At 43.8% G+C, this 13,956-nt stretch overlaps 2 protein-coding genes and 1 long non-coding RNA gene across 3 annotated transcripts in view; all 3 read right to left on the bottom strand.

The window, feature by feature from the left end:
* The window catches only part of LOC118364331 (pleckstrin homology-like domain family B member 3), a 31,486-nt gene extending 28,060 nt beyond the window's left edge, over positions 1-3,426 (bottom strand). The window contains exon 1 of the mRNA XM_035745790.2: positions 2,889-3,426. The gene's annotated coding sequence lies outside the window, so the exon portion shown is untranslated. The remainder of the gene's footprint in view (positions 1-2,888) is intronic.
* Positions 3,427-5,000: 1,574 nt separating this feature from the next.
* LOC118364330 (persulfide dioxygenase ETHE1, mitochondrial-like) lies at positions 5,001-9,655 on the bottom strand. Its single transcript, XM_035745788.1, has 7 exons — positions 9,149-9,655; positions 7,621-7,765; positions 7,313-7,461; positions 6,872-7,001; positions 6,193-6,282; positions 5,708-5,824; positions 5,001-5,367 (listed from the first exon to the last, which is right to left on the bottom strand). The coding sequence occupies exons 1-7, from the start codon at positions 9,338-9,340 to the stop codon at positions 5,321-5,323; spliced, it is 870 nt and encodes a 289-aa protein (XP_035601681.1). The 5' UTR covers positions 9,341-9,655; the 3' UTR covers positions 5,001-5,320.
* Positions 9,656-9,877: 222 nt separating this feature from the next.
* On the bottom strand, positions 9,878-12,405 carry LOC118364124 (uncharacterized). The gene is made up of 4 exons (XR_008087842.1): positions 12,051-12,405; positions 11,299-11,812; positions 10,748-10,841; positions 9,878-10,247 (listed from the first exon to the last, which is right to left on the bottom strand). It is a non-coding gene; the product is annotated as an uncharacterized LOC118364124 (long non-coding RNA).
* Between the last annotated feature and the right edge of the window lie 1,551 nt (positions 12,406-13,956).

The raw sequence follows: 13,956 nt of genomic DNA, 5'->3' as shown, positions 1-13,956 counted from the left end.
GTTGTACATTTAACATGCTGACAGAAATGAGGTAAAACTAATTTAAGTTTCCCTGCAATTAAAGTCCCCGGCCACTAGGAGCGCTGCTTCTGGATGAGCGTTTTCCTGTTTGCTTATGGCGGTATAACTCGGGGTAGATAGTGTGGTCTACAGCTTATCATGATATACTCAGGCAAGCAAAACCTTGGGACTTCCTTAGATATCGTGCACCAGCTGTTGTTTACAAATATACATAGACCACCACCCCTTGTCTTACCAGAGACTGCTATTCTATCATGCCGATAGAGCATATAACCCGGCAGCTGTATTTTATTCATGTCGTCGTTCAGCCACGACACTGTGAAACATAAGATATTACAGTTTTTAATGTCCCGTTGGTAGCTTATACATGCTTTTAGTTTGTCCCATTTATTTTCCAGTGATTGTGCGTTGGCTAATAGCACGGATGGCAAAGGCAGATTAGACACTCTTCGCCTGATACTCACAAGGCACCCCGATCTCCTTCCACGAAATCTCAATTTCTTTTTCCTGCGAATGACGGGATGAGGGCCTGTTCAGGTGTCTGAGGTAAATCCCTCTCGTCCGACTCATTAAAGAAAAATGATTCATCCAATTCAAGGTGAGTAATCGCTGTTCTGATGTCCAGAAGCTATTTTCATTCATAAGAGATGGTAGCAGCAACATTATGTACAAACAATGCGGGGAAAAAAATAGCACGGTTGGTTAAACGCCATTAAAACAGCAGCCCTCCTCTCCGATGCCATGAGACATTTGTTTATGTCAGAAATGACACCCTATGGTCACCTTTGACCTGGTCAAAAGTAGTGTACCGTATAGGTAATATGATGCCATTTTGGACCCTACCCACTGGGCACAGACGTCAATTCAACTTCTATTCCTGGTCCGACGTAAATCCATTGAGAATATGTGAAAACAATGTTGATTCAACCAGTGTATGCCCAGTTGGTGGTGACCATACCAGTCTCAGCTGTATGACCTCAGAGCCCACTTAGCAATGCTTCGGTGGTCTATGGAGGGCTACAGTAGTCTAAGGAGGGCTATCAGGAAGCTGTCATCACCACGCTGTGTCCTGACACATCAGGTTCCCAGGAATACATGGTGACCAGTCTGAGCTGTATGACCTCAGAGCTATGACAGAGCCCACTACAGGGGGACTATGGGCTGAGAGAGGAAACTGTCATTACCACACTGGGGCCTGAGCAGGAAGAGCAGGTGAGAGGAACCAGGGTCATATTCATTAGGGCACCCAAAACATGTTTTAAAAACATACATGAGCGTTTCTTATTGAATAAGTCCAGGAAGTCCCTCCCCACTTCAGTCTGTTTTTCCCCCTTTGGTACCAAGTGAATACAACCTAGGCTGGACAGCTCTGTGAGGCGTCTGTCTGTCTGTCTGTCTGTCAGATGAGAGGTGAGATATCATGACTAACTGTCTTCTAGGTGTGAGGGCAGATAGGCCTATTGTTAGACTCCTAGAATGATACTGCAGCTGAGCCAACTGGCTACTGTTGGGGAATACATTTCTTTTGTTTTTAGGGGACCAAAGGGTTGAAGATTAAAATACAAGCTAGGATCATTGATTGTTAGGGAAGATGATCAGTTGTATTTCCTGTAAGTTAATTAGCAAGTAAGATACCCTATAGGCCTAATTGTTTCTCCAATAAAGTAGATTATCACACTATGATACCACTGAATTAATAGAATAATTCACGCAAATGTGACTTGTGCATATTTCAACACTGCAAAACGGACTGGAAAGGTCCGAAGACACCACTAATTACACAGACGTTGAATATATGCTAGTTCAACAACATTATCAGAGATTCCAGTGGGCTGAGCAAATCTCTCCGTTCTGAGGTCAGCGAAATAACGGCCCATTAATGACAGACTAGGTCCCAGATCTAGAACGGCCTGTACAAATGCAGCCAAAAAAAGGGGCGTGAGAGAAAAAGAAAGAAGGAGAGATTGAACACAGAAGAGAGATATGTGCTCCCGACTCCCCTGACGGCTACCCACCCAGGCAATCTTTTCTCTCCACCTCTGTCAGCGTCATCCTATACTTCCCCTCTCCTTTGTTTACACGATGCGCCCGATGGAAATGATAAACAATTACAAACAACATATCAGAAGAGTCTGGTAAACAAATGTGAGTTTACATAAACTGAGGAAAACAATGCCATGGGAAAGGAGGTTTGGGACATTAAGAAAAACATGTTTGAATTAGAACCAGATATAGTCCTCTCATCGTTTCACAGTGAAAATTATACATTGAAAAGCTATAGGCCTGGAGGACATGTTTAGCCCATCTAACTACTTATGCTCAAGCACAAAGTCCCGAATATTGGGTAATCAAATAGAATGTTGTCATAGAATCTTGAGTATCTGGATGTTCATAATCATACAACCAAGCATTCTGACATTTTAAAAACTACTAAACTCCCCCAAAAGTTGTTCTTTAAGTTATAGCATGTACACAATTTGCATAAATAGTTTTTTTTTAAAGTAGGCTATTTGGCTTGGTGTGAACTAACAGACTAATGATAGCTGTATTATTTAATATAGTCCATGTATATAAATGGCACAGGCCTATCGTTTACTTATATAAATAGTTTAGAAAGTAGGCTACAGTAGTCTACTGGCTTTCTGTAAACATAATCATAGAGATACTGTGTTCCATTTATTACATGCTCTGTCAAGTTCAAAGTGACCATTCCTTCTCATGACACCAATGAAATTCATGTATAAACAGACGACCATTTACACTGTAGGTAGCTACTGCGGAATAATAATAATCCTAGCGTTATCAAATCGCGATCATTCACCAGCTACAATGTATCAAACTACAGCGACACAGAACGAATGCCTTACCTGAGAATATGCCGTTCTCTCTTCTCTTGCGTTTTTGTTGTGGGGAACGTGTATTGTTGTCGCTGAATTTGAAGAAAATATACGCTCATAAAAACAAGAGTGACTAAATAAAGAAGTGATGGGTTTGGACCGGGCGCGCGCTTTCGCTTTCAATCATACGAACTATATCCAGATAACTTTCAGAGTTTCTGCTTGCTGTCATATCCCGTCTGAATACCTTTGATGTCTATATTTTCCTCTCTCCTCTCTGGTTTGATTCAATCCTTTCAAATCACCCCCAGTGAAAATGACAGATCGTAGTGATATGTCGTCAACAGGTGAAATGGAATGCATGTGAGGCGGGCGCACTGACCCACACAAAGTTGGTGTGAAAATGCGCCTGAGAGCGTCACTAACTGACTACACAGTTTCTGTGGTCTGTTCGTGAGGGGGCTCCGCACCGAAATGAGAACTCTGATCTGGGATTTCCCGCGACGACATGGCTTTGTCATTGTAATGCGCTCGTTATAGGCTAGCTATGGGCTAACGCAAAAGCAGTTTGGCCTGGCACCCTGCCAACACACCTCGCGGGTTTTGTGTCACTCAATGCCAAGGGCCCTTGGAAAGCGTCAATAGCTGCCACGTAAATCTCTCCTCCACTCTCTTTACTATACCCAAAGGACCTTTATCAGCCCCTGCCTCCTTTAACAGTTCTGTCTCAATGAGCTGATAGTGTAATCATAGACTATTCCCTCAGTCTTCCCCTAAACAAGGGCATGTGGACAGGGTGAGAGAGAATGCCTGGAGTTGGGGTTGGTAGCAGACAGTGAGTGGGCAAAGAGGGAAAGGGGTAAAAGAGAGAGCAGATGGAAGGGGCAGGGTACAGACTGGGTGAAAGAACAGCTGGTGACTTGTAAAAAAGCACAACAAAGTCAAAAGAATGGTGCCTTTTTTTCACAGGCGAAACACTGCCACAACATGTTAAGTTGCCTATTGTTTGTCAATGTATGTTTTTGCTTCAATTGTTTTTTTTTTAAGTACAAAATAAAACATAGCTTAGGTGTGATGGCAACACTGGTTACACCCTGTGCATTTCAAAACAATGAACGCAGGCGTTTCTGTCAGTCGGTGAAAGAAGAGTTGCCTAATGTGGATGTTCTGTTTGTCTCTAGTGGTGACAGGGACAGCTGGCAGATGAAGTGGTGTGAAGATGTATGTGACAACAACACATTGTAATTTTTCTTCAGACTTCTAGTTCTTTCTTTTTTTCTCTCACTTTGAATACATCTTCTCTATTTCCATCCGAAGGTTACAGTAGAAACCTAAAAGTTCAGTCATTTCACACATGGTGTGTCCAGTGTCATTCAATGCAGTCAAAACCAAGCTGTCACTTTTGTCACAGCATCAAAGGCATGAACTGCTCAGGTAACCATACTCAAATATTTACATGCAGAAGGAAGGGTACAGTACCTTTGAGAAGTATGAGCTCACAGTGGACCATTATTATGAAATGATCAGGCAGGTTCAGAGACAGAGACATGGTTGAGTCAGAGCCAGACACTCCCATCTCCCCAAACCTGTCTACCAGGTAGAGACTAGTCAATGGGGCGTGGGACAAAAAACGAATGTAGTATGCTACTAGGCTAGACACACAGCTAAGAGGAATCCTAAGGCTAAGCCGATTATGTTGATGTATTCAGGACATTACAATATGGTATTATATAAAGCGTCTGAGAGAATAACAGGATGATACCGGATAATTAAGAGGTAGATAGAGAAACAAGCACACAAAGGCACGGCAATGACGTGTTTTGGACTCTCGCAATGGAAACTTGGCCCACAGTGATTTCAAATGCAAATAGAAGAGTTAGGTTTTCCTGGTATGCAAAAACGGCCATGGCTGGCAACAGTCAGAGTACTGTGTGTGTGTGTGTGTGTGTGTGTGTGTGTGTGTGTGTGTGTATTTCCTTGACTAGGGGATGCTGGAAAGGCCATGTGGAAGAGCTCAATTGTCAGTCAGCATTCATGAATACTAAACCATGAACAGAACCTTCTATCAGTGCATTTTCCATAAGTTACACTGCAATTCTGCAATTTATACAGGTGTAGTCAAAGAAATAATTAATTCAGACATTTACATTTGAACAACCTTGATTTAATATAAAACTAGGTCATCTTAATGTTCACATTTTTCCAAGAGATTGTATTATAAAATGTTACAATGTACATGGCAATGTTTAATGATCATTAATGCATCTTTTACTATACAATTTCAGTATATGTACACCCACCAAATCATGACCACTGCTTTTTCCCCCCATAGGCAAACAAGGAGGAACGTATGTTCAAATTGGAAATAAAATATACACAACATTAAGTTGTGGCTGGGTGAAAATCATTTCCCTCTTCCTCCCAAGAGTGCTTAAAGTGAAATCCTAAAATCGATTTGACATTCAAACCTCATGGAGTCCACACACCAGGTTTGCAGGCACCGCAATATCTGGCAGAGAGAGAAATAACAAATCAACATCTTGTTTCTATCAGTGAATTAAGAAGAGCTTACACTAACAAGTAATCACATTGATGCGCAAAGGACAGTTTGAAAGAGTACAGTATGTGTAACATATTGCCATCTCTTCACAGAAAGCTTTGTCATGCTCATTCCCATGATAAGGTTTAAGTGAGGTGAAAGACCACTGATAATAACTCTATTGTAACACAATAGTTGCATATAATCTAGATACTAATAGGCCCTATAGTAATATAATATCATTACATCATACACAACAACAGTTTCTATTGTAATAGAATCACTGCAGAGAGTGGACTGTCTGAGATACCTATCTTAGCAGGCTTGGGGAGGTTCAGGTTGGTCATGATGTCCACAAACTCTTCCACACTCTTGGTCAGGCGGGGGTTAAACCTCCTCTCCTCGCCCACGGTGGAGGCCGTCTGACCTGCAGCACAGGGTTAACAGACCTGTTAGCAATACATCACAATGATGATTCAATGACTACACTCAACTGTAGAACCCACGGTCTGATCTGGCTTAGGAATGAGAGTTGAAAATGAAAGTAGACAAATGGTGAAGGGTGGTGGTACAGTACACCGGACAAATTAACTTTGTAAAGTCTATGGAAAGGAGTGTCATAGCACTGCGAGAGTAGACAAGCCTTCTGGGTATGCTTGTACGAAATTATTGGCGAGACTATCCCCAAGAGCATAGATGTAAAAAAAGGAAATCTTGCAAGGAAAGGGGTCAGGGGATATACACATTACACTGGAATACAATAAGACCTTTGCATAAAGAGGATGTCTTGTCAACCTTTGTAGTCATGTGCAGGGAAGACGAGGCACTGAGGAGGTAATGTGAAGATCTTCCGGTGGACTGATTCATAGAGCCTCCTAGAGCAGCCTGGGAAGTAGATAAACAGATCAGGCTTGTTTTCATTGGACCAGAAACAAACGGACTGAAACAGGGAGGGACTACCTGGACTTGTCTGATAAGAAACACTCATTTGTGTTTTTCCGTTCTAAAACGTTTTCCGTCGCATGCCCGATTGAACATAAACTACGGTTCAGTGACTATTTGAGATCAGACCACACTGGGATAAAAAGTCTACAATACTGCCACATTGTGTCCACTAAGCATAAAACAATGCAACAAGTGTGGGTGAGGCAATGATCCACAAACTTCTCATGCATTGTTTAAAAACAGTTCCGATCAAAGAATTGGGAAACAATAGCATATAGTGATGAAAGTCTGTGATATACCCTGATAATATATGTCCATGTCTAGATATATCACCACAGAGATCAAAAATCAGAGAGAATATGACTGAGTCACACTATAGTACTGTGTTGGCTTAGATACTTGCTTTTCGCATTGTTATGTCCAGCATGGATTCAGTCTTGTGGATGCCCAACCAGGCCAGTGCATTGCAGTACATTTTGTCTTGGCTCTGCTCGGTTTAGCTTAGTAGTGTGGAAAAGGTTAACGTTACCCTGCTGGAAGTCTGTCCTTCCACAGCCCCTGATTAGCAGTGTGTCCCCAGTGAAAGCCATGCTCTGGTCCCCTGTCACCAACGTCACACAGCCGTCTGTATGTCCTGGAGTCTCCCTCACCGTCAGATACTGAGGGACGAGAGCGGCAGTAAGAGGGATTACAGAAAACAAGGGAGGGGGAAGTAAAGAGGAGAAAGGGAGTGTGAAGGAGATGAAGGTGAATAAGGCCCAAGCATTTAGAGCAGTGGACAGCAACCCTGGTACTGGAGAGCAACAGTACATGATGTGTAGGCTTTTGTTTCAGCCCAGCACTCAGTTGAAAAAAAAAAAAAACTGTAAACCTATGACTCTCCAGGATCAGGGATTTTGGGTGAACACAATTTGGGATAGGCCCAGTCCCATACTGTATTCTCTATAGCTGTAGGTAGGTCTGTCCTCACATGTTTGCCAAAGCTGATCTTATCTCCCTCTGATAGCAGGATGTCTGCACTGGCCCCGCTGTGCTTGGAGATGGCACTCTTCATCCCAAACAGCCTGTTCTTCAGCTGTCCCGTGCCTGTGATGTGGTCTGCATGGCAGTGAGTGTTCACTAATAGGGGGGGGGGACAGGGTACAGTGTGAGTCATATGTCAACTTAAACAAGGGTAGGATAAACAAGGAGATCAAAATGGATGTAGGATTAGTGTGTGTGGACGTGCTCGTGCTAGCGAGCGCATGCTTGTCTATGTTTTAGAGACATCCAAGTTACCTGCCACTTTCAGGTTGAAACCCAGTTCCTCTACGAGTTTCAGATCCCTGTCCACTGTCTCCAGTACTGGATCAATAAGGACCGCCTCCCTGCTCTCTGTATCAGCCAGCAGATAAGTGTAGGTGCTGCTCACCGACTCAAACAGCTGTAAAGGTTGGAACAAGCAAGGACAGGTGAGTGAGTAACCATAGGTTATAAACGATGAGGGGGCAGTACAGTATTATATCACATAACACACATCATGCCTGTATATTGATCAAGAATGATAATATATGGGTGTGTAGTCTTATGGTGATAAGGGGTTTGTTGTTTTAAGGCTGCAAGTCTATGTCAAGAGTCACCGTCAAGGTGGATTTTCATACTTTGAGGCGGTCCTTACATGTGGGCATTCCTACATCTGCAGGAACCCCTCTTTATCCTTCTATTGGTCAATTTTTTAAACTACGACTCCCGTATGGAGACGCTCATGTACAGTAGGTGGCGGTAATGCACCATAAAGTTGCCAACCGCCGATAAACTCCACAGAAGAGGCGGTGACGACAACACCGGTGGCTAGCTAGGGTAATGGTAGACAGTGTCCTTCGTCCCTGCTTGTCGGGCACTGTTTTCCCGTATTTCTGTTAACGAGGATAGTTGTTCAGTAGGCGTTTAGGACACTGGGTGCTAGCTAACAAGCTAGGACTCCGGTACACATCCGGTGGGAGAGGTAGCTAAGCTCACCGGTAGACCGTGTACTTCGCCCCCGCCTCTCGGGCACTGTTTACCCGCAGTTCTGTTAACGAGGATAGTTGTTCAGTAGGCGTTTAGGACAGTTCTGCTAACGGATCCGGCGCTCACCGGTAGACCGGTGTTCGGCACTGTTTACCCGCAGTTCTGCTAACGACGGCGAGGGCCGGTGTTCGGCAAGCGGGAGTGAAAGACGCTCCGGTACACATCAGGGGGGCACTGGTAGCTAACTAGCTATCTAGGACACCGGTAGACAGTGTTATTCTCAATACTTTTACTTCCCTTTTGACACACATTTTAATCGCATAGACATACAATCAGGGGAAATCCAGAATATAAAGTGTCACACAAGCATGAAGATGGCGTACTTGTGTTATAATGTAATTAGCTACGATGCTTTTCTTGGTTTCACCTGGTTATCTTAGTTTAGTTTGGTTTATTTACATTGGAGTTATCACAAATCTAGTGTTTTGTTTTTGCCAGAAAAGGTGTAACCACATGCCATCCATACGAGTGGCGATTTGAACACGCCCCCTCTACTACAGCTTGCTAACGTTACATTGTTCCACATTTTTTTTAAACAATGCAATAACGAAGGATGCCTGGAAAATACGTTCCCCCTAATTCTCATGTTGACCAATTACAAAATACTTGATTATTTGCACTGAAAAAAACCCTTCATATTTTCACTGTATTTTCAACAAGTCGGCGGAACCCTGTTGAAACTTCAGCCTAGAACATTTACGCATGCCAAACTTTGGCCAAAAGCAAAACATATAAATGATTGCAGTGGCTAACTCACCTGCCTGAAGAAAGGTCCTTTTCCCAACTCCATCCTGGAGCAGTAAGGTCGTATGATGACCGATTCCAGAGACTGCTTGCTTATGCGTAAACCCGGCCCGACGTGGGCTGGAACTTTACGCGAGTACCCGGTTGTTTGGAGCCACAGCGTGTAGGCCAGCGCAGGTTTCAGTCGGTTCACAACTGAACACATTTTTTCTTCACTGTTATTTTTAACTGACACTTTTTTTGGCTTCCTACTGGGCGACGGGCAGGGGTAGAAATCCCAAAACTGAGCAGACGAGTTTGACTAGTTTGTTGTGGCCCGTTCCTCTGTAGCTGTCCGTTGCTGTACAAGTATGGTTGCCACAAATGTTGTAGCTATATTGACTTATTGTGCACTAAAATGTGTAGTGTATCCAGGAAGTCCCAGAAATCTGATAAGGGAGCCTACTCCTTAAGAACCTCCAAGCACTAGAGCAGAGGACATGTGCAAGCTGTCAACACTTCAACACGAACGCGCGCGCACACACAGAGAGATAGGGGGTCAGAGTTCGGTGTGTCACTATGACTGTGCACATGTGTATTCATTTAACAAGGTACTTTACACTACGTGACTATTGTCAGCAACTCCAGTTAGGAAACAAACCCAGTCCCAGTTGAATCCAACAATTCATGCATTAGTATGGTAATTAACCATATATAATGGTTTGTATAAGAATGTGCTTTCAATAAAATTGTCATATTAAAGGACATTTTTATTTCATACAAAAATGGAATGTGAAGCAAAAGTACATCAAACTTTAATATTTTGCAGAAATGTAAGTGGTCATATTGCTGCTAATAAAATATAGCTGTCAGAGTTACAATTCATTGTTTTCGGGGTTCCAGATTCTTCAAATGTGTCCACCTGTAAAAGAGTCAAAATCATAACATGGAGTGGTGCATTTTCACATTCAGAGAAGCACTGACCCAGTTCTGTGTGACTGGTACAGCTGGGTGACCCTGGTGTAGACTCCTGGTTTGTTGGGCCGACCACAGCCATCTCCCCAGCTCACTATCCCAGCCAGCCTCCAGTCCCCCTCCCCTGTCTCACACACCAGCGGGCCTCCACTGTCTCCCTTAAAACCAGAGAAGACCACATATGAATTCATATATGCAGTTTATGGTGTGTGTGTACCTGGCATGAGTCCACTCCTTCCTCCATGGCGCCAGCACAAAGCATCCTGGGAGTGAGGTAGGAGCCATAAACATTTGGGTGGGAACACATGGACTGGGCTATCACTTGCACCTGAGCCTGTCGCAGCTCAGACCATACAGAGCCCGAGGGAGAGGGAGAGAGAGGCAGACAGACCGAGGTGGAGTAGAGAAAGGAGGGGTAAAGACAGAGGAGAGAGATGAAGGAGAGATTATACAAATAGGAATGTTAAAATGGGAAGAGAATGAAGAGACAATCATCAGGTTATTGAATGAGATTATGGGATGGAAGGGAACATTGTCTTCATTCTGTGATTATGAAAAAAGGGAGAGGATAAAAACAAGGCGCAATAAATTAGAGTGATCATCCAATCAGTTGAAATCATAAGGAAGTGGTGTGAGAATATTTGTGAACGTGGCTCACCCCCCTCTTTAGTGTAGCCCCAGCCAGTGATCCAACAGGGGGCACCAGGAAGGAAGGACTCTAGGACTGGGCATACACACTGGTCGAACCCCACCTAAAAGCATCACATAACACAACATCATGGTCATATGCCTTAGGACACACCGTAGCAAAACGTTTTGCAACAGAAAACAAGAGTTTCTTAATAGTACCTCCCCATTTCTGACAGTTCTCTCCGTTTTGTGCAGCACATCGACTGTACTGCACTGACGATAAGCTCACATGTACCCAATGAATCAATGATTAAATCAAAAAGCGGCCATGAGAGGTAGTATTTTCACATTCTACTTTTAATATAAAAAAAATCAAACCCACCATCTTAGCACCATGCTCTACCAACTGAGATACTTGTTGTGTTGATATAGTGTTAAGTTGTCAGTTAGATTTCATGCCGGAGAGAAACCATGAATATGACAAATGCCAAACAGGAGCAGGTGAAATCAGAATAGGAGTAACCATACATATAGCCATATAACCTCCGCTGAACAACCTTCATCATTGATTCTTCTCACCGCCCATGTCAGCCACGGTGCACAGTAGCCCAAGGTCATAGTCGTTGTTGTTTATGGAGAAGCTGGGGTGATAGAAGATCTCCAGTGCTCTGCAGCGTTGGCCCGCTGATTTGTCCGTCAAACTGAGCGTGTCCAAAACCACCTGCCACTCTGACTCCTGCAACATGTTGTACCTGGGGTATGGAGAATGCAGGGAAATAGAAGGCACATATTATCTAATATAATAAGCACAGTTTCCATATTAAGACAGCCTCAGAGTCTAAAGGAGTTGTTGAGGAAGTCATAATATGGACATCGGAATAAAAAATAAAGCATTTTTTCTCTCTCCCTCCCCCTTACTGGATGAAGCAGTGGGCTGCAGTAATGATCCAACGTGGGGTGATGAGGGACCCCCCCCACCCACACACAATTCCCTCTCCAGTGTAAACTGCTCTGCCAGCCCCACTTGTCCTCTGCTAACATCCCCCGACAATCCTCCAAGCCTTCCGACCAGCACCAACTGGACCTAGGCAACCTGAGGGAGAGTGGGATGGGGGATGGGTGCTTCAACAAATGAACTGTCAACACAGACATAACCTGAACACGTTATTCGGTTATGCAAGACATTGTTCAGTTTGTACAATATTGACTGATGGGATCAATTACTTATTGTCATTGTGTGATAGCCAGTCATTTAGCCAGGTGTCTGCAGATTTGAATGTACCAAGAAGACCTATACAATTCTGATGTATCAGCGGATTGGATGGCATTACCTGCACTGGCGTTGCCTGTCTGGTTGTTGGGTTGCTTGGGCAGCAGGACTGGCATTAGGACACTGCAGTTCCCTTTAATGCCACATGGCTGCACAATATCTGTCAGGTTGGGTGGGAAACACAGGAACTTGACTGAGGAGGAGACGAACAAGATGCAAAGGAGAGTGAGCGAGGACGAGGTAAAATGGGTGTTTGTTGAATGCTTGCATCCTTTTTCACTGTCAAATGCATCTTGTCTTGGGCGGTAGGTAGCCTAGCAGCTAAGAGCGCTGGACCAGGAACTGAGAGATTGCTGGTTCGAATCCCTGACCTGACTAGGTCAAAAACCAATCGATGTGCCCGTAAAATCTGTCAATGTAACCCTAATGGTGCCTGTATGTCGGCCTGGATAAGAGTCTCTGCTAAATGACTGTAAATATATTAAGATATGACATTGTGTCTGAAAACGTTACTAGCCATAAAAATCCTTGCTTTCTCAAAGCTTATTGGAGGAGAGGATGCAAGGGACCTCCTCCCCCAATGAGCTTTGAGAGTGTCACGAATATTACCGAAGGTGACTCCCCTTCTTGTTCGGGTGGCGCTCGGCGGTCGTCGTCGCCGGTCTACTAGCTATCGCCGATCCGTTGTTCTGTGTTCCTTTAGTTCTGTCTAATTGGTAGCACCTGTTTCTTGTTTGGTTGTTAGAGTAGGGTTATATATAGTCTGTTCAGCCCGCTTCTGTTTCATGCGGGCTTGTTCGTCTGTTTTGTTGTTTGAGTGTATTTTTGTTTGCATTTGGGTTTCACGCTGTCCGCTTATATTTCTGTTCATTTGTGGTTCCACTTTTGTTCATGTTATGTTTCCGGGACATTAAAGTGTGTTTTTCCCCCACATCTTTTGCTCTCTGCGCCTGACTCCACACCTCATCACTCATTTATCGTAACAGGGAGGAGTTGAGTGAAAAAGTCTCGTGATGTTTTCAGACACAGCCCGGGTCTACAAGCACTGTATTGTCATTGAAGTTACCTACAATAGCAAAGAAGGATGAAGACGGCGATGAAGGTCGTCAACATTGTCAGATGTGAGGGGCCAGTGCACTGCGGGGGCTCAAGATCTACAGTAAGAAGGGAATAGAATAAAAGATCCATTATTTTGAATAAACTGCTGCATCCTTTGGATACCTTGAACATTCAAGTGCTTTTCACAAGAATGCGCATAACCTTCATGGAAAAGAACAATATGTTTCAAAGACGTATGTCTGGCCCTGTGTGGTTGACGTCTGCAAACATTCATGTTTGCCCAGGAATGAGTTGGAACATTTATGCAATCAACAATGTGTATTATACAACCATGGAAAGGTTCATGGTACAGCCAGGGGGACTGTGGTGCTCAAGTACAGACACTTAAAGGGTACATTCACCTACATGAAAAAATGAAGAAAAAAAACATAATTACAGTGCAAGTTGTTTAGGTGCCTATGGAAGCAAAGCATAGATAAATCACAACTTGACACGAACACAAGATAATCGACCAAAAGCCTAGTAAGACTTGGGGCATATTCATTACTCCAAATCTGTTGCAAAACTTTGTAACATTTGGATTAAATGGAAGCAAATGGAACAAAACGGGAAGGGACCTACCTGAATTTGTCCAATAGAAACTCTTGTTTTGCTCTGTTTGCTTCCGTTTGGTTTATAAACGGTAAACAGTTTCCGTAATGAATACGCCCGTGTATTCATGTCTCTCTCCAATACGGCACAGAAGCCTACCTGGCTCTTCATCAGGGCAGTCTTTGGGGAGTGCTAGCCCAACAGATCCTTCATCCACTTCAGATGGCTTCCTCTGTGGGACCTCCAGAGGGCAATTACAGGGAGGGAGGGGCGAGGAGGTCTCTGAATTTGGGTCCTCTGAGCAGGCCAAGTCCGGG

Source organism: Oncorhynchus keta, chromosome 31, assembly GCF_023373465.1.
Source record: "Oncorhynchus keta strain PuntledgeMale-10-30-2019 chromosome 31, Oket_V2, whole genome shotgun sequence".
NCBI lineage: Eukaryota > Metazoa > Chordata > Actinopteri > Salmoniformes > Salmonidae > Oncorhynchus > Oncorhynchus keta.
Note: the sequence above shows the minus strand (reverse complement) of the source record. Positions and strands in the feature narration are given on the sequence as shown.